Here is a 24,250-nt window from a genome sequence, read left to right as displayed (position 1 = left end):
CTGTACAGCTTTCCTACACTGGGCATTGCTCACCCTCACACCCCACTGCCCCCAGAGTCACATGTGAGGGACAAGATCAGCCTTCCTAGGGCCTGGGGGTCATGGCTTGGCCCCTCTGCTTCATGAAACAAACCAAGGGTCTTCTCAGCATTACAGCCACCTGCACGGTGCTTTTTTTTTGCCTACTTGCAATCACAGCCTCCAATTATCTGCTCTAATGAGTCCATGGGGAGGCTTTGTCAGTAATAACCCTCAGTGGGGCCCATTAATGCTTCAAGGTACTTTGAGTTTTTCTCCTGACTTCAACATCTTGCGCAATTTGTTCAGTCTCCTCTGAGTATCTGAGGTTCATGTAATGAGCCCCAAAAGCACTGTGGGGCTCATTCAAACACAGAAAGTTCTAACGAGCCATGTCTCTTCCTGTAATTTTCTTCAAGTCTTCAAGACAGCTAATTGGAGAGGTTTCATAGTGTAGTTAAGGAGGAAGATGTCCTAGTGCACCTAAAAAAATGTTCTTGACTTCAAAGGATATTTTTTTGTTACTTTTCAGTTGAAAGAAGAGGTGATAGCGGCAATCTCCAATTGATATTGTTCCAGAGTGTCTCCTCAGGAGGTCTGGACAGGTAGGAATAGCAGTCCCTTGAAGTTCAACACCGTATGGACAGCCTTCCTCCTCACCTCCCTTACCCCACCATTTCTCTTGTTGGCCACCTGGGACTTGCATCACTTTTCCTGACATCAGACTTCTCCACTGAAGTCTGTAGCTGGATGTTACAGCTCCTTTGCACCAACTCCCACCTGCTCTCCTTAGAGAGCTGGCTGCACACAGGCACAGAAGGGTTTGTCCTCTTTGCAAGCAAAGAAAAGTGAAGCCAGATAAAGCTTCATAAAGAGTGAAACACACTCCTCAAGCATATGCTAAGGATGGGATATCTGTAATGAGGCTGCCTTTCTACAAGGGATCTCTTATGAGAAATATTCGAGAGAGAGGTACAGAAAGGTAGATGTAAACACAATGACAGAGTTGGCTAAAGAGACAGCTAGGCCACTGACAGTCAGGTACGGTTTAACTCCCTGAAGCTCAGAGCAGCAGCACAGGTGGCACTGTCTGAATGACAAGGAGTAAGGGGAGGAGAAAACTGGACACTAATGAAAAGGGCCTTGGGCTCGACACTCTGCTGAAAAGATGACTTCAGAAATGGTAAATGTATCAGGAAAGGTGACAATATATGAAATATGAGAGAAATTAAATGCAGTGTACAAAAGGCAGAATGGTGGTAATGAAAGGACAGGAGAAGATGGATATTTCTGTGGAATATCCCTTTTGAAAGGTGATAGCATTGGTAGAGGTGTCTTGTGAGTGAGGACAAGCAAATGTTGCATCTTTCTCTGAAAGAAGCCAAAAGTGCAACCCAGGGAACCACAGGCTGTACAAGCTCACACTGGTGAGCTGTAAGACACTGATATCTCTTGGGTGATATTTCTGGGCACCTAGCAGAGAAAAATGTGTCCAAATGCAGTCAGCATGGACTCACCAATCTGACTGCCTTCACAATGAAGCAACAACTTTTGTGCATGAGGGGAGAATAGTGGATGTTGTTCACCTGAACTTCAGCAAGATTTTTTATATGGTCTCCCTCAATATTCTTGTACCCAAGAGAGGACATTACAGTCTGGAAGGGCAGAGAAACAGGTGAGTCAAACAGCAGTTGGACCCTCTCAGGCTGAGGGAGCAATGCTGAAGGGGTCATACCCTACCTGGAGGCCACTGGGACATAGTGGGACATTATGGGGCAGCATAGAAAACTCTCCTGGGCCCTGTGCAGTTTAACACCTGTATCCATGGCCCAGAGGAGGCAACTCTCACCGTGTTTAACAAGAACAAATGCCGGATTCTGTACCTGGGATGAAATAGTGCAAGGCACAAGAATAGACTGGAATAGGAGTGTCTGGGCACAAGCCCTGCAGAAAGGGATCTGGGGGTGCCGGTCGACAGCAGGCTCAATGTGAGTGAGCAGTGTGCCCTGGCAGCCAAGAGGGGAAACTGCATCCTGGGGTGCAGGAAACACAGTATGGCCAGCCAGTCCAAAGGGGTGACTATCCCGCTGTGTTCAGCATTGGTGCCACCTGTAAGAAACGCTGGTGCTACTGTGTGCAGGGCTGGCCCTCACAATTTTAAAAGGAGGTTAAAGTCCTTGGATGCGTCCAGAGGAGGTCAAGAAAAGTGTTGAAAGGACTGGAAGACATGTCCTGTGAGGAGTGGCTGAGGACTCTGGACTCTTCAAGTTTTGAGAAAATGAGGCTGTGGAGCTACCTCATCACTCTCTACAGCTTCATGATGACAGGAAGTCAAGAGGGAGGTGCTGAGTTTTTTTCATAGTAATCTGTGATAGGACATGTGAGGATGGTTCAAAGCTGTGTCAGTGGAGGTAGAAACTGGTCATTTTGAAGCATTTGTTTACTGAGAGAGTGCTCAAACCTTGGATCAGACATCCTAGAGAGGTTGTCAATGCCCCAAGCCCATCAGAGGCATTCAAACAATGCCCTTGATAACAGGCTTTGTCTCTTAGCCAGCTCTGAATTAGTTAGCCCCCTCCCCTCCCCTCCCCTCCCCTCCCCTCCCCTCCCCTCCCCTCCCCTCCCCTCCCCTCCCCTCCCCTCCCCTCCCCTCCCCTCCCCTCCCCTCCCCTCCCCTCTCCTCCCCTCCCCTCCCCTCCCCTCCCCTCCCCTCCCCTCCCCTCTCCTCCCCTCCCCTCTCCTCTCCTCCCCTCCCCTCCCCTCCCCTCTCGTCCCCTCTCCTCTCCTCCCCTCTCCTCCCCTCCCTTCCCCTCCCCTCCCCTCTCCTCTGCTCTCCAGGGTCCTGTATGTGGGTCAGGGCAATCCCAGACAAAATCCAGGCTGGGCAGAGAGTGGATTGAGAGCAGCTCTGAGGAGAAGGGCTTAGGGGTGCTGGTGGATGAGAAGCTCAACATGAGCTGACAGTGCGCTCTTGCAGCCCAGAAGGCCAACCGCATCCTGGGCTGCATCAAAAGGAGCGTGGCCAGCAGGTCGAGGGAAGGGATTCAGCCCCTCTACTCCACTCTGGAGAGGCCCCACCTACAGTACTGCATCCCGCTCTGGAGCCCTCAACATAAGTAGGATATGGCACTGTTGGAGAGAGTCCAGAGGAGGCCACAAAGATGATGAGAGGGCTGGAGCACCTCTCCTGTGAGGACATGCTGAGAGAGGTGTGGCTATTCAGCCTGGAGAAGAGAGGGCTCTGGGGAGATCTTACAGTAGTCTTACAGTACCTGAAGGAAGGTACCTATAGGCCCTAAAGGGCCTATAGGAAAGAGGGGGAGAAATATTATTGCAGGGCTTGTTGTGAAAGGATGAGGGGTAATAGTTTTAAAGTAGAAGGAGGTAGATTCAGAACTGATATAAAGAAAAAAAATTTGCACTGAGGTTGGTGAAACACTAGAACAGGTTGCCCACAGAGGTGGTGGATGCCCCATCCCTGGAAACATTCAAGGCCAGGTTGGATGAGGCTCTGAGCAACCTGATGTAGTCGGGGATGTTCCTGGCGCTGGCAGGGGGGCTGGACTAGATGACCTTTAAGATCCCTTCCAACCCAAACTATTCTACGATTCTATGATTCAGTTCAATACTATTCTATATATACACCTGTACAGGGAGGACTCCTCCAGCAGCTGGACTCAGGCACTCAGTCACCTCAGCAGCTGCCCCTGGATATCAGCTTCCTCAGTTGAAGGCACCTGGAAATAAGAGTCTCCGAGGCCACAGCCACTTTCCAGATACTGGTACACACCACCCCAGTCACACATACACTCTTAAGTCCACTCACTCCAGACTCTCAGTTGCTGGCACTAATGACATACTAGTGATCCCCTGGTCCTGCTCCAGTTGCTGCACTCACACTTGTGTACTCATTCATGCAGAAGATAAATTCTCTCACACAGGAATGAGTTAGAAATTAAGTTTAATGAGAGTACAGGACAGACTGCACAGGTCAGTGTCCTCCCATAAACATCCCGTAATAAGTCCTCTCCAATCCAAAAATGCTCTTTCCCTGCATCCCATGATATGTCCTACACTCCAGGCAACAAGGCCCTCAGTCCAAATGGTGATCCAGAGAGCTGCTCTCAGAGACTCATCCCAACGGCTTTCCCTCCTGGACCACGGGGCTGACGGCTCTCACAGGGCAGCCCTGGAAGGAGCTGGGACAAGATGTTCATTCCTCAGGAGCCTGTAATTTGGGTTCCCACCTGCCACTGTACCTCTGTGCTCCTCTTGGTTTGTGGAGATGGGCTCTTGATGCACAGGTGGTTCTCCTGTGATGTGCCTGGGAGCAGCCAGGGCAGGGCATTAACTGAGTTACTCCTCCTGTCATTGTTTGTGCCTTCTTCTTGTGTGCAGATGAGCTTCTTATCACTTAACACAATACAGCAAGAACATCTATCACCTGAGGCATCTCAGGTGTTCGGACATTACATACATCTGCACTGGTATTATTCAACACGTGACAGCAGCTCATTGGAATTGCTGTCCAGAAATGCATCACTATCAGGGAAAAAGCTGTGGTGTAGCACAGGCAATGGCTTCCTTCAGGGCCAGTCTCACAGCCTTGTTTCTAAGACTGTAGATGAACGGGTTTAAGAATGGATACAAGACAGTGTTCAGCAAAGCTACAACTGTGTTTGTCTCCAAGGAAACATCTTTGGAAGGACGCACGTAGAAAGCAATGCAGCTCCCATATGCAATGGCCAAGGTGGTGAGATGGGAAGAACATGTCATAAAAGCTTTCTTCCTCCCAGAGGCTGCTGGCAGGTGTAGAACAGAGAAAAGGATGCCCGAGTAAAATGCCAGAGTTAAACATAAGGAACCCAGTATGAAAAATGAAAACAAAACAGAGTCTGTTTTCCAAAGCAGGCTGGTGTCAGAGCAGGACAATTTGAATAAGGGGGAGTTGTCACAAAAGAAATGGTGGATCTTGTTTGAGCCACAGAAAGTCAGCTTGGAGAGGAGGACCAGGTGGTAACTCACGAGTGTGATGCCTAAGACCCAAGCAGCAACAACCAGGCGGATGCAGAGCTGAGGCTTCATGATGGCAGCGTAACGCAAAGGCTGGCAGATGGCAACATAGCGGTCAAAGGACATGACAACAAGTACAACGAGCTCTGTACAGCCCAGCGCAAAATAGAAATAGGATTGGGCAAAGCAGCCGCTTAGTGAGATTGTTCTCCTGCCAAAACCCAGGATCAGCAACAATTTGACACTTGTGGAGGACGTAAACCAGATTTCCAAGAAGGACAGATTGCTGATGAAAAAGTACATGGGAGTTTGCAGGTGGGGATCCACACACACAAGGAAAATGATGGTTGCGTTCCCCATCACTGTTGTCAGGTATACGAGCAGAAGGAGCAGAGACAGAAACAGTTGCAGTCTTTGATCAAGCCCTGAGAAACCCTCCAGGATGAACTCAGTAACTGCAGTTCCGTTTTCTGGTCCCGTGCTGAATTTCAGTTCATCCTGCTGGAACAGGAACATGGCAATGAACAAGCGTGGTGCTTTCACAGTCTGGATGAAAAGTTCTGTCCTTTCTTTTCTGCTTCTTTACCTTCCTGCTGTCTTCCTCTGTAACACAGGCAGAGACAGTCCTTCAAGCATTTGTCATTTCTTAATTTTCCTGGTTTACATTTTAGTTACGGTCCTCAGATAAGCTGTTCTTTCTACCTTTTTCAAACAGTCACAAAGGATTATTTCTCCAGAAGAGAGGACTTAAAAGTGGCTGTTAACTATTTCACCCCATTCCTGGGAAATTCCAAATTTGCTCAGACCCCTTGCAAACATCTATCACACTTACATGCAAAATTTTTCTATTGAAAAAATGTTAAACCATCAAATCAAATCTGATCAAATATATGTCATGAAACCTGTTCCTTCTACTTCTCAGTACTTGCCTTTTTGGACTTGTAATCTCGGAGAATCTGTTGATTTCAAAGTAAGATCAAGTATCTTTTTTGGAATCCCTGGCTTTCTTCCACAACTTCCTGCCCTCTGTTTCTTCAGGAAAGGGAAAGAGGGTGGATGAGGGACCAAGTACGTCTTGCCTTCTTCAGTATTCTAAAGAATGACTGAAATGTGTTGTGGTTCCACTCTGTCCGTCACACAGCCTCATCTGCCTGCACCGAAATGCAGCTGTTTCCAAACACTTGCTCAGTGCTATTCCTGTGAAATGTCCTGACCTCAGTGCAGAGCAGGAGAAGAGTGTCTGGAAGAGATCTGTAACCTTTCTTTTCCATGCCAGTTATAGGCTGGGAGGACCCAGCCTCTGGCGTTTTCTCTTGTCTCTACTGACTACAGAGGGAACCTGGGGAAAACAAGTTCTCGCAGGCACCTGCAGGGAAGTAGGTGAAACTCACCAGTCAAGTCTCCAATCTCTGATTATTATTTGTTTTTAAATTCAAATACACATCTAACAGCAGGAAGCACAAGAAAAATACACACAATAAAGGCTGATGTTTTCTTTTCATCTTTAGATTTCTTTTTAGGCATAGGAAGGAGCAGAGCGGATGACTCCAAAAAGAGGATGATTCAACATGCAATAGGAGGAGAGGGAGGAGAGGAAATGATAGGCTAGCAGCAGAGAAACAAAGCTTCACAGACTGTGTTGCCCCCTCAGGCTCTGTCCCAGGGCAGGATGGGTAGCCTTTGCACAAGGAGTAAAATGGAAGTATCGGGCAGTGCTCCATGTTTGAGGTGATGTTTCAGCCTGGGGCTCAGGCTGGTCTTAGGACCCAAATGCCCAGCTTGATTTTGTCTCTGCTCTGGCATAGGGCAATCTCTGCACTGGCTTCGTCTGGAAAACTTTCTGAGATTAAACCACTGGCTGATTGGAGCAAAAGCTCAAGCTCAGCCACCCACAGCAGTACGAGCGCAGTGAACCAGTGAATCAGAGGGGACAGTCCCCGTTTCCATTTTCTGGGTCCATTCAAATGCTCAAAGGGCTGTATCTTCTCACTCTGTTGGGTGACACCTACATTACCTAAAATTATTCTTCTCCTGAATGCACTTTCCTAGAGGAATCTGCAAATTTGCAGACAGCTTAGGACAAAGCAGCTTCTCCTAAGGCCTGGCATTGTCAAACCTGCAGCTAGCCTGTGCAATAGTGAGTGAAGAAATACAGGATGTGCAGGTGAAGGATATCCAGGTGAAGAAGGCCTTATTGTGGCTTTGCAGAGAGGTTACCCTCAGCATGGTGCATATCACGTCGGCACAAACCCCAGCTGTCAGTGTGAAGGAGCTCAGCAACACAACGGAGGAGGGAGCAACGCTCATGTTTCACAGCAGCTGGTGCCCATGCGTGCTGCTCTCAGCAAGGGGATGATCCTGCAGAAGAAGCAGTCTCTACACTGGGCACAGAGGGTCTAATGGTGTACAAGATGGTGGGGCTGAGCACGGACAGAGATGCCATTCCCCAGCAGCTAAAGATGAGCCTGGAGCACATCCAAGAGTTCGTAAGGACGGAGCAGCGTGAGGGGTTGCAAATGGTCCTGCAGCAACTCAAAGAAGGTCAGAGAAGGCAGCAGAGAAGGAGGTCTGGCACTTGCAAGCAGCTGCAAAGACACCTTAATCTCCAACAAGAGACTGAGAAACATGTGAGGGGGAATGACCAAAGTGAACTAAATATCCAAGAAGGACAAGGTGCTGAGGAAGTGTGGTACTTGTGATGGAGCCAAACCACGGCAATGGTGACTGCATTCCCCATGACATCCAGCACATAAATCACCAGCAGCAGTGTAAAAAAGGGTTTTCAACTCTTAACTCTTGAATGACTGTCAAGGCCTTTAGGGAAAATATTCTTGTTATGGTACGATTGTGAGGATCCATTTCAGTACCTAGTCGGTTGAAGGTGTGACAAGAGTAACTCATATATACACCTGGTGCAATTCACCTTGTTATCTTTGTCAACCTTCCCTTCTCTTTTCTTAGTCTTCTTTTTCCTTCTTCAAATGGGTGATCAGAACTTTCGCCTTCTTGTGGCCTATCAACTGATGAAACAAAAGTAAAATCATTGTGATCTTCCAAGACATGTGTCTTTCAACTTCTCCAGTAGACACAACCAAACCATGTTCCTGCTGCTGACCTGTCCTGTACTCTAGTGGAAGGGACTTGCCAACTCATATTCAAGGCCTCTTCCCAGAAGGACTCACCAGGAACTTGGGCAGAGAGGACCTCACAATCAGTGTGCCAGCCAGGCACCTTCTGCTGGCCTGTCAGTTTGCTGACAGATGTGAGCTTAGAAGTACCTATCCCAGCCATGAGCTGACCTATCAGCTCCTTCAGAAAGAAGTGACCTCACAGCCCCTTTCCCAGCCATGTTCCTGCTGCTGGCTTCTCAACTCCAAAGAGAGAAGTGACCTCACAGCCTCCCTCACAGCCATGTGCCTCCTGCTGGTCCATGAGATCCTGAGGCACAGCTGACCACACCACAGCACGCTCACCCATCTCCTCCTTGTGGCCTATGAGCTGATCAGATACAGGTCACCTCACATTCCTCTTCCAACACCATGACATTGCTCTTGGTCCTCACGATCCCTGCCCTGCCCCAAGGGACCACACAGCTGAAGGCAGGGTGAGGAGAGAGGATGATTATGAGCACGTTAGAGTGTGGGAAAGAGGGCTTCAGCAGTTAGGGTAGGGCTGTGGGATTAGAGCTCACCTTTCAGAGTTAGGGATTAGGCAAAGGCTTAGGGGCAAGGTCTCTTGTTCTGCTAAGGGTTCCTGGTTAGTGTTTAAGGCATGGGCTAGCTTTGTGGGCTAGGGTTTTGGTTAGGGCTGGAGCCAGGGCTAAGATTAAGGCTAGAATTTAAATACCAGAGATAAAAGCTAGGGGCTAGGGTGAGCAGTAGGGTAAGAGTGCGGGTAAGGGATTGTGGGTTTGAGATTTGGCTTAGATGTAAGGTTTGAGGTTAGGGACAGCTTAACCTCAATTAGGTTAGTACTGGTGGATTGCTGTCAGGGTGAGGAGTGGCCTTTAGGAACAGGTTAGGGCTTAAGGTTCCTGGTTAGAGATAGTGTCTGGGATTCACATGAATGTTTCACAGCAACATCACTATAACCCTAATCTTTTGGCCAAGTCTCTCCTCCCTTCCTCACATCTCTCATCTCTCTTGCCCAGCCTTCTACTAACCTCCCACAGTGTGTCATCTTGTTGGTGGCAGCTTTCTGATGACCTTTGTGACCTCACAGTATCTCTCTCCCTGCTGCTGACTAGTGACCTCACAGCCAGTGTCTGAGGGGAAACGTTGTGCTGCTGTGCTTGAAATTCCTCTTTACAGCCTCTTCATGGCCCACCCAGCAGTGCTGGGGGAAGGTGATGCCCTGCACCATCGCTGAGGTACCCTGCCTGCAACCCAGCTCATGCACCAGAAGGGTTCCTGGGCTCCCTTTCCCACACGGGTGCTCCAGTCAGCCCAGGGTATCTTGGATGCAGTGGCCACCTCTGTGTAAACAACTGAATCTAGCCCAGAATGGGAGTTTTTGAAAAACATTGAAAGCTATGCAGAGAAAGCACTCTGAAATAGCTTCTTTTCTGGCAGCATTAGGCTTTTAATGATTTTTAAATGAAATTTTGCTGATCTCAGAGGGATGCTGCTAGTATCTGGCTCCTTGGAGGACTGTCTACTACTGACAGCATTTACTCCTGATCATCCAACCACCTTCCTACCAAGCACGTCATCCACCTCTTCAGGCCACATGTTAACAATCTGCTCTAAGGAGACTAAAGGAGATCACTTCCAAGGACTTGGAAAAGTTCAGGTACACAACACGCCCTTCTCTCCCCTCCCACATGGATTCAGCAATCTCTTTCTTGTCCTTCAGATGCCACCAGCACCCTTCTGCTCCTTCCCACGCCACAAGCCTTCTCCATATCACACATTTCCAGAGGAGAGCACACAAGGCAGTGCACATCAGTCCAGGTCCTTGGGGCCTGTTCAGGAGAGAACCAGAAGACATTTCTCCCAGCAGGCCCATGACTCCAATGGGTTCTCGGTGTGGCGCAGAGCTTTCCTGAGCATTTTGCTCTGGGTTCCCCTTCCCCCCAGGCTTTCTAGTCTAAAGGCTGTAGATGAAGGGGTTGACAAGGGGTGTGAGGAACATGTTGAGAAAGGACTTTGTCAAATGATCGCAGGAAGACTGTTCTGGGCATGACACACACAAGGTACAGGCGTCATGGAAAACAGTGGCACAAGTGAGGTGAGAGGAGCATGTGGAAAAGGTCTCTACTTGCCTGGGCACGCTAGATGGGAGATCTGCCCCAGGGTGACAGCTCTGATGCACACAGGATGGCCACGTGAACAGAAAGGGGGGGATGGGATCTAAAAAGCAGGTTATGAATGGGAAGAGGATGAGTGTCACGGTGTCATTGTGTGAGAGCTCCACCAATGGGGTGAATTCACAGGAGAAGTGGTCAGCTCTGCCTGGGCCACAGAAATATATCTGGGACATGACTGAAATGATTAATGTTGATGACAGAAATCGCCCTAGGGAAGGTGCAGTTGTCTTCTGGAGACAGATGTCCCAGTTCATGAGACTTGTAGACAGCAGAGGGTGGCACACAGCCCAGTACTGACCATAGGATATGGTCCCACTCAGCAAGAACAACAAACACAAAACCTAATAAAGGCTGGGGCAGTAAGGAGTTCCACTATGAGTCATACATTGAAGAAGATGGACACACGATCGCATCTCGAAAACATTCAGTCATCATTTTCCACACTGCTTCCTTGAGGTCCTGGTTCCTCATGCTATAGATGAGGGCGTTCACTGCTGGAGGCACCAATCAGTACGAAGCAGCAACCAGTAAATTCAAAGATGGGAAGGAGATGGAGGCAAATATGGCAGTGCTGAGAAACAGGGAAACCATGGCCAGGTGAGGGAGGCACGTGGAAAAGGCTTTGTGCTGTCCCTGCTCACAGAGGATCCTCAGCACAGCCCTGAAGGTCTGCACATAGGACACCACAATTAACACAAAACAGCACTGCAGGGAGAAACTGTGGGTGGAAAAGGGACCCTTCGCATGGTCCCTGTGGTGTTGAGAGAGTTCTGTGTTGGTCCGGGCTGCTCACAGCTCCAGGTCACTACAGGACATTGCCAGAAGCAGCTTTCCAATAAGCACATCAAAGCAGGTGCCACCTGGAAGGAAAGGTGCTTCCTGAAGTCTGTGCTTTCAGTCCCTTGCTGTGTTTGTGGGGGAAAAGAGCAATGGAGCTGTCAGGGTGTCACAAGTGACTGACACTCCCACGACATTGGACTGAATAGTCAGTGGGTCTGTGAGGAGGCTGATAACGTCCCTTCACCTCTTCCATTGCCTGCTGAGAGCTCCATCACGTGTGTGGTATCACCATGGTTCATCTGAGCTGCTCCTTAGCCCCTGCCAACACAGGGATGCTCCCAGGCAGTGCCCTGCTGCCAGGAGGGGTCTGCAGGGCAGGCTGGAGCACACAGCATGTGGAACAGGGTCTGTGGGCACTGACAGGTAGCAGACACGGGGACAGAGAAGCAGCTCCTGGCAGGGAACCATCCAGGCCCTGGAGCCACAGACCGGGAGAGAGAGAAAAGTGCTGACAGCAAAGGCTGGGAGTGGGGATTTGGGCATCTCCCTGTCAGCCCTGCACTGAACATGTTTTTTCCCCTGACAAGTCTCTCTGTCTCCTCTCACACCTATTACAGCCTCGGCCCTCCGAGCCCTGGGATCCAGGGCAGGAGCTGCCTCCTCTGCACTCAGAGCTCCAGCACAGGAGACTCCTGAGTGCCCCTCTGTCCCTCCATGGCCCTGTTGCCATGGGCAGAAGCATTGGGGCGTTTCTCCTACTTTCTCCACCTGCCCCTGCTGATGCTCTTCTTGTTTTTGGGCTCTCTGGGGGTGGGGGATCAGCAGCAGCTCAGCCACTGACCCTGCAGGACTTGCCTGCTGTAATGCCAGTGTCACCTCTGGAGCTTTCCCAGGAATTTCCTGCTTCCTCAAGCTTCTCTCCTGAATATCTCTTCTTCTTTTCCTGACTGTTGGTGCAGACGATCTTGGACTTGAAAAGCGCTGTCCTTGAAGACCAGCTCTACTGAGCTCTGCTGCTCTTCTGTGCTGCTCACATGGGCTCCCCCACTACAAATCACAAGACTAGGCCAAAGCCTCTTCCTCGGAGGTCGCACATCTGCACTTTTCTATTTTCCTTCATCATTCTCCTGGGGAGGTGAGACCCTGTTACCTAATGATCGTGACGACTAAGGCTGACTCTGCCTTTCACATCCCTCACCAGATCTTCCCTCTTGGTGAGTAACAGATGCAAATGAGTTTCACCATTGTTGGCCCATCTGACACCCCATCTACAGAGACCTGTTTCCCAAAGTGTCCCAAGACCCTCCAGCAACCTCCACAATATTTGGCATGCTGTTTTGCTCCCCTTCCAGGTACTCCCAGGGTCACTGGCTGTGAAATTCTCCATGAGGACTTGAATGGCTTCTTTGTCTCCCACAACAGTGTGCTCCTCAGCCTGAGGGCATTGGTGCATGTTTGACCTGGAGGTGAAGCCCATCCCAGCAAAGAAAGAGAGGATTTTGAAAGCGGTTTTGGGTGAGGACATCCTGTGATACATGAACATCATGAAACCTGTTGGATGAATCAATGATGGTCTCATCAATGGGAAGGTTAACCGATAGGGAGAGAAGAACCAGGAGGGTTTGAGAGTGACGGAACACTTGCAGAGACCTCCGTGGGAGATGTTTTGTGTTCATGTGCTGTCATACGTCTAGTGGATGGAGAAGGGACAGAACTTGTGTCTCTGCAGCGGTGGGATTCAGTCACTGGCCAAAGGCACTGAATTGGTCTGAGACGCCCTGGCTGGTGCCCGTCACACTGCTGCTCTGAAGGGGGCTGGGGTTCCTGCACAGGGCCGCTGCTGTCTGTGCCAGCTGCATGCAGCTGTGCTGCAGAGCCCTGGCGTCTCGCGTAGCACTACAAGCCCATGCTTGGCCATCAAACCCACATTCAACTGCCCTGATTGAGGTCAGGCAGAGGAAGGACGTATGTGGGACAAGTGCCATTCTAGCCAAAGGACAGGTGGAAAATACAGCTGATGGTGAAGAGAAAGGGAAACTGAGCTCTCCCTGTGCTACTCCACGTGCTCAGTTGAACACCTCTGCACTCTCCCCCGAACAACATGAGTAGGGAAAAGTTCGCTTGTCCTGCATGTGGGCTTCTGCTGCCCTTTCACCTCCTCAAAGGGTTTCCCCACCAGCCCCCAAGAGACACCTTCAGGTGCTGGCCTGTCTCTCAGCATTGCCTCATGACAGCTTGCAGCCAGCTCCATGGAGAGGGATGCAAGATTTGCTTCTTGCTTCCTCCACTCATTATGACATCACAAAATGTCCCGGAACAGCCTTGCTATGACATCATCCTGGTCTCAGAGCATCCTAAGTTCCATCCCATCTGGTGCAATGGACTCTTAAGGCTTGACCTTACCTAAGTAACCTCTGACTCCATCTCCATGCACTGCTGTGTTTTGGCTGGGCTCTGCCTTTTAGGCACACGCAACTGAGAGACCTTGCTGGAGAAGACAAAGGCCGAGAGTACTTCAAACCTATCTATTCCTCCTCTTATTAAACCCAGCCGTGGCCACACATTCTCTTCATTTCTTCTTGACCTTTTCCTCAAGTAGGAACAGCTGATTGTTGTGCCCCTGAACTCCCTTGCAAGTCTCAACTCTGCAGCTTTCCTAAAACCAACCCTATTTTTGAATTCCTTCTTTGTTTCAAGTCTCCGCATCCATCTCCTGTATGCTTCCTTTTCTCCATGGAGTTTTCCCAGGATTTTCCTGCTTCCTCAAGCTTCTCTCCTGGATATCTCTTCTTGTTTTCCTGACTGCTGGTGCAGATGGTCTTGGACTTAAAAAGCGCTGTCCTGGTGTCCTGTTTCTGGCTAGGATAGAGTTAATATTCACCTGAGCTGGGTGGAGAACTGAAGCTGGTAGCCCCTATGGCTGGGATAGTTAACTAATTAGCTAACAGCTGGGGTTAATTTACCCAAATTAGTCAAAGGGCTATTCCATCCCATCTGACATCATGCTCAGTATAAAAGTGAGGATGGTGACAACAGGAGTTTCTTGCTACTTGGAAGAAACTGGGTGTGGAGGTTTGTTGTAAGGCATTATACTGTATTTGTATTCCATCACTGTTTTGTTTTCTTCTGTCATTTTTGTTAAATTTTATTTTTTGCTTAATCTCAACCTATATGGGGTTTTTTTGTTGGTTTTTTTTTGTGTTTTGTTTTGTTTTTTTTTTCCTGGTTTTCTTTTGTTTACCAGTTCTCCCCCTGTTCTCTCAGAGGGTGGGGGGAGTGAGAGAGAGACTTCATAGTCTGGTCCTGATCGGGGCTGAGCTATGACAGTTATTTTTGGTGCCCAATGTGGGGCTCAAACAGTGGTGATAATATCAGTTCTGGCTTTTTTTTTTTATTGAAACAAATTTGTTTATACTTGCTCATTGTATTGCTTGTCCGTTATTGGTCATGATGTTGCAGTGGTTGTTTATGTTGTTGTACTGTCTACGCTGCTCTATGTACTGTGTGTTCCCAGTGGTGGTGTTTATTTCATCAGGAAAATGATGAGAGTTATCCTTCTGTTATACTACACCAAATCCATCTATGACATGGTGTCATCAATGGCCTTAGAGATAAATTGGTATTCCTATGTGGACAGCTTCCCGAATTCTTTCACTTCCAGGGTAGTTAAACCACTTTTTGAGAACTTTGAAGATCTGGGGGATATTCAAGCCACTCTGATGTTTTTGTTACGTATCTTGAATGTGTGCCAAGTCTTGTCTAGGGCTGCAAACCCACTTTTTGGGAATCTCCTCCCGAGATTTACCCTAAGGCAAGATACTAATACGTGGCATGGTATGAGGGAGAACAAACTGACCTGCAATGTAGGGACTCAAACCCCAGCAACAGGCATTGCAGCTGAATCAGAGGGTGAACCCGTACTGGTATCAGTTGCCCCTGTATACAAGAAGACTTGGAAGCGGAAGTCAGCTTGTTTAGTGAGGGATGAAGAAGCCCCTTCTAGGAGGGAGCAGGAGGAAGAAGAGGAAGGTTTATTTGCTTCATGCCAAGAAAGAACTTGGCAGGCAGGCTCTTCCTCAGAGGAAGAATTCCTAAAAGAGACAGTGAGCACCCGATTTCTATCGCTGAGCGAGCTGTGAGACATGCGAAGAGATTTTAGCTGTCATCCTGGGGAGCACATTATCAGCTGGCTGCTGCGGTGCTGGGATAATGGGGCCAATAGCTTGGAATTAGAGGGCAGAGAAGCTAGGCAACTGGGATCCATTTCTAGAGAAGTGAGCTTTGACAAAGCAGTTGGAAAAGGGACACAAGCCCTCAGCCTCTGGAGGCGACTCTTGTCAGGTGTGAAGGAGAGGTGTCCTTTCAAGGAGGATGTAATGTGTCACCCAGGCAAGTGGGCCACCATGAAGAAGGGTATCCAGTACCTGAGGGAATTAGCTGTGCTCGACATTATTTATGATGACCTGGACAATGATCAGTTACCTAAGGATCCAGATGAAGTCAGGTGCACATGACAAATGTGGTGGAAGTTTGTTTGAAGTTCACCGTCATCATATGCCAACTCATTGGCAGTTATGACCTGGAAAGATGGAGAGGAAGAAACAGTGGATGAACTGGCTGGCTGACTCCAGCAGTACGAGGAAAGCCCGTCTTCCTCCCTACGGGCCTGTGTCTCGGCTGTGGAGAAACTGTCCCAGGAGTTCCAGCAATTCAAAGCAGATATGTCCCATTCCCCACTGGTGTGGGCCAATATTTCAGCTATTAGGAGTAAACGTTTCCCAGCTCAAGAGAGATGGTATACGTGGCAGGGTACCCTGTGGTTTACCTTGCGTGACCAAGGACAGGACATGACGGAGTGGGATGGGAAGCCTACTTCTGCCCTAGATGCACGTGAACGTGAGTTGCGTGGAAAAACCATTGCAAATATAAGTTCTTTACCTGGAGTACTGTGTCCAGTTCTGGAGCCCCCAACACAAGAAGGACATGGACCAGTTGGAGAAGGTCCAGAGGAGGGCCACAAAGATGATAAAAGGGCTGGAGCACCTCTCTTATGAGGACAGGCTGAGAGAGTTGGGGCTGTTCAGCCTGGAGAACAGAAGGCTCCAGGGAGACCTGATAGCGGTCTTCCAGTACCTCAAGGAGGCCTACAAGAAGGATGGGGAGAGGCTGTTCAGTAGGGCCTGTTGCAATAGGACAAGGAGTAATGGTTTTAAAATAGTGGGGGGTAGATTTAGATTGGAAATTAGGAAAAAAAATTTTACGATGCGAGTTATAGAACACTGGAACAGGTTGCCCAGAAAGGTGGTAGAAGCCCGATCCCTGGAAACGTTCAAGGCCAGGCTGGATGAGGCTCTGAGCAACCTGATCTAGTTGGGGATGTCCCTGCTCCTTGCAGGGGGGTTGGACTAGATGACCTTTGAAGGTCCCTTCCAACCCTAACCATTCTATGATTCTATGATTTTTCCCAGAAAATTGTTGCACTAGTCTCCAATAGGCAGAGTAGAAGGAATAGCTTTGGTTCTGACCCTCTTGAAGGGAATTCTCATGCATATTTAAAAGAAATGAACAATGAATACTGTGGCCAGGATTAGAGAGGCCCTGCCTCCAGCCAGGTGGAGAAGAGGGACAACAGAGTTTATTGGACTGTGTGGATCCGATGGCCTGGCACATCAGACCCACAAGTACAAAGCTCTAGTGGATACTGGTGCACAATGTACCTTGATGCCATCAAGATATAATGGGTCAGAACCCATCTGTATTTCTGGAGTGACAGGAGGATCCCAAGAGCTGTCTGTTTTGGAGGCTGAAGTGAGCCTGACAGGGAATGAGTGGCAAAAGCACCCCATAGTGACTGGCCCAGATGCTCCATGCATTCTTGGTATAGGTTACCTCAGAAGGGGGTATTTCAAGGACCCAAAAGGTGGGCTTTTGGTGGAGGTGCTTTGGAGATGCAGGAAATTATACAGTTGTCCACCTTGCCTGGTCTGTCAGAGGATTCTTCTGTTGTGGGGTTGCTGAAGGTTGAAGAACAACAGGTGCCAATTGCTACCACAACTGTGCACCGGTGGCAGTATTGCACCAACCGAGACTCCCTGATCCCCATCCATAAGCTGATTCATTAGCTGGAGAGCCAGGGAGTGATCAGCAAGTCCCGCTCACCTTTTAACAGTCCCATATGGCCAGTGAGAAAATCAAGTGGAGAGTGGAGGTTAACAGTGGACTATCGTGGCCTGAATGAGGTAACACCACCACTGAGTGCTGCTGTGCCAGACATGTTAGAACTTCAGTATGAACTGGAATCCAAGGCAGCCAAGTGGTGCGCCACCATTGATATTGCCGACGCGTTTTTTTTCAATCCCATTGGCAGCAGAATGCAGGCCACAGTTTGCTTTCACTTGGAGGGGGGTCCAGTACACTTGGAATCGACTGCCCCAGGGGTGGAAACACAGCCCCACTGTCTGCCATGGGCTGATCCAGAGTGCACTGGAAAAGGGTGGCTCTCCAGAGCACCTGCAGTACATTGATGACATTGTCGTATGGGGCAACACAGCAGCAGAAGCTTTTCAAAAAGGGGAGAAAATAATTAAAATCCTCCTGAAAGCTGGGCTTGCCATAAAATGATGTAAGGTGAAAGGACCTGCAAGAGAGATACGGTTTTTGGGGATAAAATGGCAAGGTGGGCGTCGTCAGATTCCAATAGATATAGTCAACAAAATAACAGCTATGGCTGCACCGACTGACAAAAAGGAAACGCAAGCTTTCCTGGGTGTTGTGGGTTTCTGGAGGATGCATATTCCAAATTATAGTATGATTGTAAGCCCTCTGTATAAAGTCACCTGAAAGAAGAATGATTTTAAGTGGGGCCCTGAACAACAGCAGGCTTTTGAACAAATTAAACAAGAAATTGTTCACCCAGTGGCTCTCAGGCCAGTCCGGACAGGGCAAGAGGTAAGAAATGTGCTCTACACCGCAGCTGGGGAGGATGGCCCTACCTGGAGTCTCTGGCAGAAAGTGCCAGGGGAAACCCGTGGTCAACCCCCTGGGTTTTGGAGCCGGGGATATGAAGGATCTGAGGCCTGCTATACTCCAACAGAAAAATAAATTCTGTCAGCATACGAAGGAGTTTGAGCTGCTTCAGAAGTGATTGGTACTGAAGCGCAGCTCCTCCTGGCACCCCGACTGCCAGTGCTGGGCTGGATGTTCAAAGGAAGGGTCCCCTCTGCGCATCATGCAACGGACGCTACATGGAGCAAGTGGGTTGCACTGCTCACACAGCAGGCCCGAATAGGAAACCCCAATCACCCAGGCATATTAGAAGTAATTACAGACTGGCCAGAAGGCAAAGATTTTGGAAAGCCACCAGAGGAAGAGGTAACGCGTGCTGAAGAGGCCCCACCATATAACAACCTCCCAGAAAATGAGCAGCAGTGTGCCCTGTTTACTGATGGGTCCTGTCGTATTGTAGGAAAACATGGGAAGTGGAAAGCTGCTGTGTGGAGTCCTACACGACGAGTTGCAGAAGCTGCTGAAGGCCAAGGTGAATCGAGTCAGTTTGTGGAGGTGAAGGCCATCCAGCTGGCTTTAAACATTGCTGAACGGGAAAAATGGCCAGTGCTCTATCTCTACACCGACTCATGGATGGTGGCAAACGCTCTGTGGGGGTGGTAAAAGCAAAGGAAGCAGAGCAACTGGCAGCGTAGGGGCAAACCTATCTGGGCTGCCCCTTTGTGGCAAGATACTGCTGCCTGGTTAGAGCACCTCGTTGTAAAAGTACGTCACGTAGATGCCCACGTACCCAAAAGTCGGGCCACTGAAGAACACCAAAACAACCAGCAAGTGGATCAAGGTGCTAAAATTGAAGTGGCTCAGGTGGATCTGGACTGGCAGCATGAGGGTGAACTATTTTTAGCTCAGTGGGCCCATGACACCTCAGGCCATCAGGGAAGAGACGCAACATACAAATGGGCTCGTGATCAAGGGGTGGATTTAACCATGGACACTATTGCACAGGTTATCCTTAAATGTGAAATATGTGCTGCAATCAAATAGGCCAAGCGGTTAAAGCCTCTGTGGTATGGAGGTCGATGGCTGAAGTATAAATATGGAGAGGCCTGGCAAATTGATTACATCACACTCCCACAAACTCACCAAGGCAAGCACTATGTACTTACAATGGTGGAAGCAACCACTGGATGGCTGAAAACATATCCTGTACCCCATGCCACTGCCCGAAACACCATCCTGGGCCTTGAGAAACAAGTCTTATGGCAACATGGCACTCCAGAAAGAATTGAATCAGACAACGGTACCCACTTCCGAAACAACCTCCTAGGCACCTGGGCCATAGAGCACTGCATCAAGTGGGTATACCACATCCCCTATCATGCACCAGCCTCTGGAAAAATTGAAAGGTATAATGGGCTGCTGAAAACAACTCTGAAAGCAATGGGTGGTGGAACCTTCAAAAATTGGGATAAACATTTAGCAAAAGCCACTTGGCTAGTCAACACTCGGGGGTCCACCAATCGAGCTGGCCCTGCCCAATCTGAACTTCTACATACTGTGGAAGGGGATAAAGTCCCTGTGGTGCACATAAGGAATATACTGGGGAAGACAGTCTGGGTCATTTCTCCCTTGGGCAGAGGCAAACCCATGCATGGGATTGCTTTTGCTCAAGGACCTGGGTGTACTTGGTGGATAATGCAGGAGGATGGGAAAGTCTGATGTATACCTCAAGGAGATCTAATTTTAGGTGAAAAGAGCCAATAATTTGAAGTGCTTGATGTCGGTTACTATACAGTACTGTATGTCATTATCTAGCTATTAAATGTCCCTCCTTGCTTCTTCCTGTTCCACACCCTAAGAGACTTGTGTCAAAAGTATTATAATAAAATCATCTAGACCAACAAAGAATGAACTGTAATAAAATAGGAACAATTGCAGCACTGATGCAACCAGAAGTGGCTCTTGCTACTAGCACCTACCAACAGATCTTCAGTCTGCAGACTATGAACTTGCTAAGTCACTCGCACCGGATAGACTACCTGAGGAAACACTGTGTTGTCTGTCCTACGCTGAGAGACTGTTATGACAGATGGAGCCCAAAGTTATGGACTGGATAAACTCAACAGACCTTTTGAAGGGATGGGCCATGGACTAAGGGAGTTGCATCTGTGTGTATGCATACAAGTAGATCAAAGGAAGAAAAAGTTGATGATTAATCAGAAAGTGTAGGATCTGGGCATGGTATAGATGGTATGGAATAAGGGGTGGATAATGGTTCTGGCTAGGATAGAGTTAATATTCACCTGAGCTGGGTGGAGAACTGAAGCTGGTAGCCCCTATGGCTGGGATAGTTAACTAATTAGCTAACAGCTGGGGTTTATTTACCCAAATTAGTCAAAGGGCTATTCCATCCCATCTGACATCATGCTCAGTATATAAGTGAGGACGGTGCTGAAGGGAGTCTCCCTGCTACTTGGAAGAAACTGGGTGTGGAGATTTCTTGTAAGGCATTATACTGTATTGGTATTCCATCACTGTTTTGTTTTCTTCTGTCATTACTGTTAAATTTACTTTTTGTTCAATCTCAACCTACATGTTTGTGGTTTTTCTTCCTGGTTTTCTTTTGTTTACCAAATTTCCCCCTGCTCTCTTGGAGAGTAGGGGCAGAGTGAGAGAGAGACTGCATAGTCTGGTCCCCATTGGGGCTGAACTACGACACCATGGAAGATATGAGCCACGCCGGAGCAGTTTCATGAAGGACTGCGGCCTGTGGGAGGGACTCCACGAAGAAGCAGGGGAGGAGGAATGCGAGGAGCTCTTTCCTTGTTGAGGAGGAGGAGCAGCGTAAAGTGACAAGTGATGAAGTGACCATAACCCCCATTCCCTCTTCCTCCCTGTGCCGCTTGGGTGGCGGGAAGGTGGTAGAGATAATGTTAAGCCCAGGAAGAGGGACCTGTGGGGGGAAGTTACCTTGCTCTCTGTCTTATTCTCCTGCAATAAAAACAAATAATTTTCCCCAAGTCAAGTGTCTTTTGCCCGTAACGGTAACTTTAATGATTTTTTTCCCTGATCTTATCTCAAATCTCAAGCCTTTCTTCTTATATTCCCTCTCCCTATTCCCTCACAGGGTGGGGGAAGTGAGCAAGAGACTACATAGTCTGGTCCTGAGCGGGCCTAAACTCTGACAGACGCTCACATGCAGGTGCATGTTCTGTGCAGATGTGAACAGAGGCCAGAGCAATCCCACCTCCTCTGGGCTTGTGGTGTGCGTGAGAGGGAGCTGAGTCCCCTTCAAATGCTGGGAATAGAAATGAATGTTGAGATGCCATTGTAGCCTCAGCTGAATCCCGTCTCTCAGCAGGGATAAAAGAGATCCCGGCCCATCTCTATCTGGATGTCCTGTCCAATTAAAAAAAAAAAAAGCTATAACTTTGTCTCATGGAGAGAAATTGTGCTTCTGGAAAAAAGTGTCTCTGCCCAGCTGAGGGATCATCAGTGATGGCTTCAGGCTGTTTCCCAGCAGGTTCCCCTGCAGACCCAGGGACAGCTGGAGGGAGCCCAGAGGGGACAGAGAAAGTGCTGCCTTGGGCTGGGCCTCTGCTGCTGAGCTGGGCCGGGCTCCTGACATGGAGGGAGCTGCTGGTAACAGGGCAGCGCTGCAGAGAGACAGCTCTGCCCAGGAGCAGCTGCTCTGCCAAGCGCAGCAGGGCTGAGGGCTCTGCCTGCAGGAGCTGAGGGGAGAGGAGTGAGGCAGAGAAAGGTGAAAGGCAGCCTGGGCTGGGAGGAGAGAGGAGAGCTCAACAGGAGAGAAATCTTTACAGCCGTCTATGTGGTAAGTACTTGCATGAAGTGCAATGTGTCTGCAGTTTGTGGAAAGACTTCCAAAATCTGTCACATCCTACAGACAGGAGGACTTTCACAGTAGAGGAGCAGGATGTGCTCCAGAGCAGGGCTTTTCTGCTGCACTGCTACAGGGACAGAGCACGACGTCTGCCTTCTCCCAGGGACGGCTGCAGGGGTGTGAATGTGTGTGTGCAGCCAGGGGTGCCCAGGGCTGTCCTTCAGAGTAGGGTCCCTGCGCCCCAGGGGCTGTGTGCTGGGGCAGGGACTCTGCCTCTGCCAGGCTCAGCACTCAGCCTCCCTTTGTGAGCTCCCCACGGTGCTGGGGAAAGAAGCTGTGAGTGGAAAAACAACTTGTGGCCGAGCAGGGTCCTTCTGCGGTCGAGAGGGTGCTGCGTTGGTCAGGGCTGCTCACAGCTCCACATCACCCTGGGAAACTTCCAAGGGGATGTTTCAAGAGGAAGGTCAAGGCAGGGTTTGCTATAGAGATAAAGAGATTTCCTGAGTCTCTGTTTTTGCTTTCCTACTCTGAGGGTAGGGGTCTAATGAGGGTGGGGAGGAAAAGAGAAATCATAAAAGGAGCTGTCAAGCTTGGACAAGTTCTTGAAACTCCTGAGCTGCAACTGTGAGTGGTCAGTTGGTCTGCTAAGAGCCTCCTCAAGTGCCTTCAGCCACTCCTCTGCCCAGGGACAGCACCAGCATCACCCTTGCTGCACCCAGCAGGGTTGTCCTGCCCTGGCCTTTGGAACCTCCAAACAGGAACAGGCACCCAGCCAGTGCCCTGCAAACAGGAAGGTGTGTGCAGGGCCAGGGAGAGTGCACAGAGGCTGGGATGGGGTCTGTGAGTGCTGACAGGGAAAAGAGATCAGACAGGGAAACACCTCCCAAGAGGAAAATCCCCAGGCATCAGGTTTACAGTCAAGGAATGAGAAGAAACTAAAAGCAGAAATGTTGTGGGAGGGAGAATTCAGAAATCTCTGTAGCATCCCCTGCAGGGCAGACCCCTTCCTCTGAGCAAGCCCCCTGGCCTCCTCTCCCACCCACCCAAGCCTCTGCCCTCAGGGCTGTGGGGTCCCAGCCATGAACCCCCTCCTCTGCAGCCAGAGCTCCAGCAGAGCCGTGCTGCAGCTCTCCAGCCACGTGCCCACGGCCCTCTGCAGAGCACAGGGGCTGAGAGCAGCTGCCCGGCAATGGTGGTGTCGGGGAGGGGGCACGCACAGCTCGGGGAGGGGGACGCTGTCCCCAGTGCCTGCCTGCCTCTGCCCTGTCCTCTCTCAGCCGCACCCTGGCTGTATTTGCCCTTGTGCCTCCACCTCTCTGTGGTGTTGCTGCTGGGATCTTATTCTTGCTGTCAGGCTGTCTGGGGAGGGGAGTTCCAGCAGCAGAGTCACCCCCTGATCTTGTGGGTCCTTTCCTGCAGCTGTGTCCGTGGGAACAAGTGTCCCAGCTTTCACCTGTGGGGCTGTGGGCACTACAGGCTGTGGGGCTGGGGCATCAGCTGGTTTTCTCTCAGTGGGATACCAGCATGAAAACACCTAACATAATATTTTGGGGTGTCCTTCCAAGCTGTGAATTTTTCTCAAGCATGCCAAACTGTCTCTTACCATCTTTGTGTTATCTGAAATTCCCATGGATAAGCACGGAGATGCTATGACCAGAGAAATGCTGTTGAGCTGGGCTACAATTGAGGTGCTGAGACCTTGAGAAAGGGTGAGACATTTATTGCTCTGCAGTGGATCCCTGTGCTCTCAGAAGTGTCTGCTGGCATCTCACAAAAACATAGCAGTGTACTTGCCCTCAAACTTAGAAATGTGCAAGCACAGAGCACCTGGGACCAATGGACAGAGTAGCTCCCCTCACTCTGCTCTGAGCTACAGGCAATCCCCTTCCTATGCAGGTTTCACTCTGTTGTCTCTGAGTGCAGAAGAAAAGCTGAGAGTTACTCAGATGCTAATACAACCATAAAAAAAGATGAGGGATTTTATTCTATTTTTCAGTTTCCATCTGCTTTTCCTACAATCTTCATTTCTTAGAACAGGAAATGCAGATAATGACAAGCCCTTCTGCATTAGTAATGGTTTAATCTGGCAAAGGTGAGCACCAGAGCTGGCCCCTGCTTTCACCGTTCCCATGAACTCACTGCTGCAGAGCAGGGCTGGCACCTGGGCAGCCAGCGGGCAGAGGCCCAGCTCCTCATGGCACATTCAGCCAGCACCAAACCAGAGCTTCAGCAATGGAGATAAAGAAAGGTCTTCAGAAATGGGAAAAAAAAAGGGACAGGATGTT

The 24,250-nt window shown here is 49.5% G+C and overlaps 1 protein-coding gene and 1 long non-coding RNA gene across 2 annotated transcripts in view; both read right to left on the bottom strand.

Annotated features, from left to right (window-relative positions):
- LOC147596505 (uncharacterized) overlaps positions 1 to 24,250 on the bottom strand; it is a 114,771-nt gene that overhangs the window by 69,979 nt on the left and 20,542 nt on the right. The window lies entirely within an intron of this gene.
- On the bottom strand, positions 4,564 to 5,547 carry LOC147596508 (olfactory receptor 6E1-like). Its single transcript, XM_086770972.1, has one exon. The coding sequence runs from the start codon at positions 5,545 to 5,547 to the stop codon at positions 4,564 to 4,566; it is 984 nt and encodes a 327-aa protein (XP_086627098.1).

This window comes from Chlamydotis macqueenii, chromosome Z, assembly GCF_036417535.1.
Source record: "Chlamydotis macqueenii isolate bChlMac1 chromosome Z, bChlMac1.mat, whole genome shotgun sequence".
Lineage (NCBI taxonomy): Eukaryota > Metazoa > Chordata > Aves > Otidiformes > Otididae > Chlamydotis > Chlamydotis macqueenii.
This window is presented reverse-complemented; position numbering and strand designations above follow the sequence as displayed.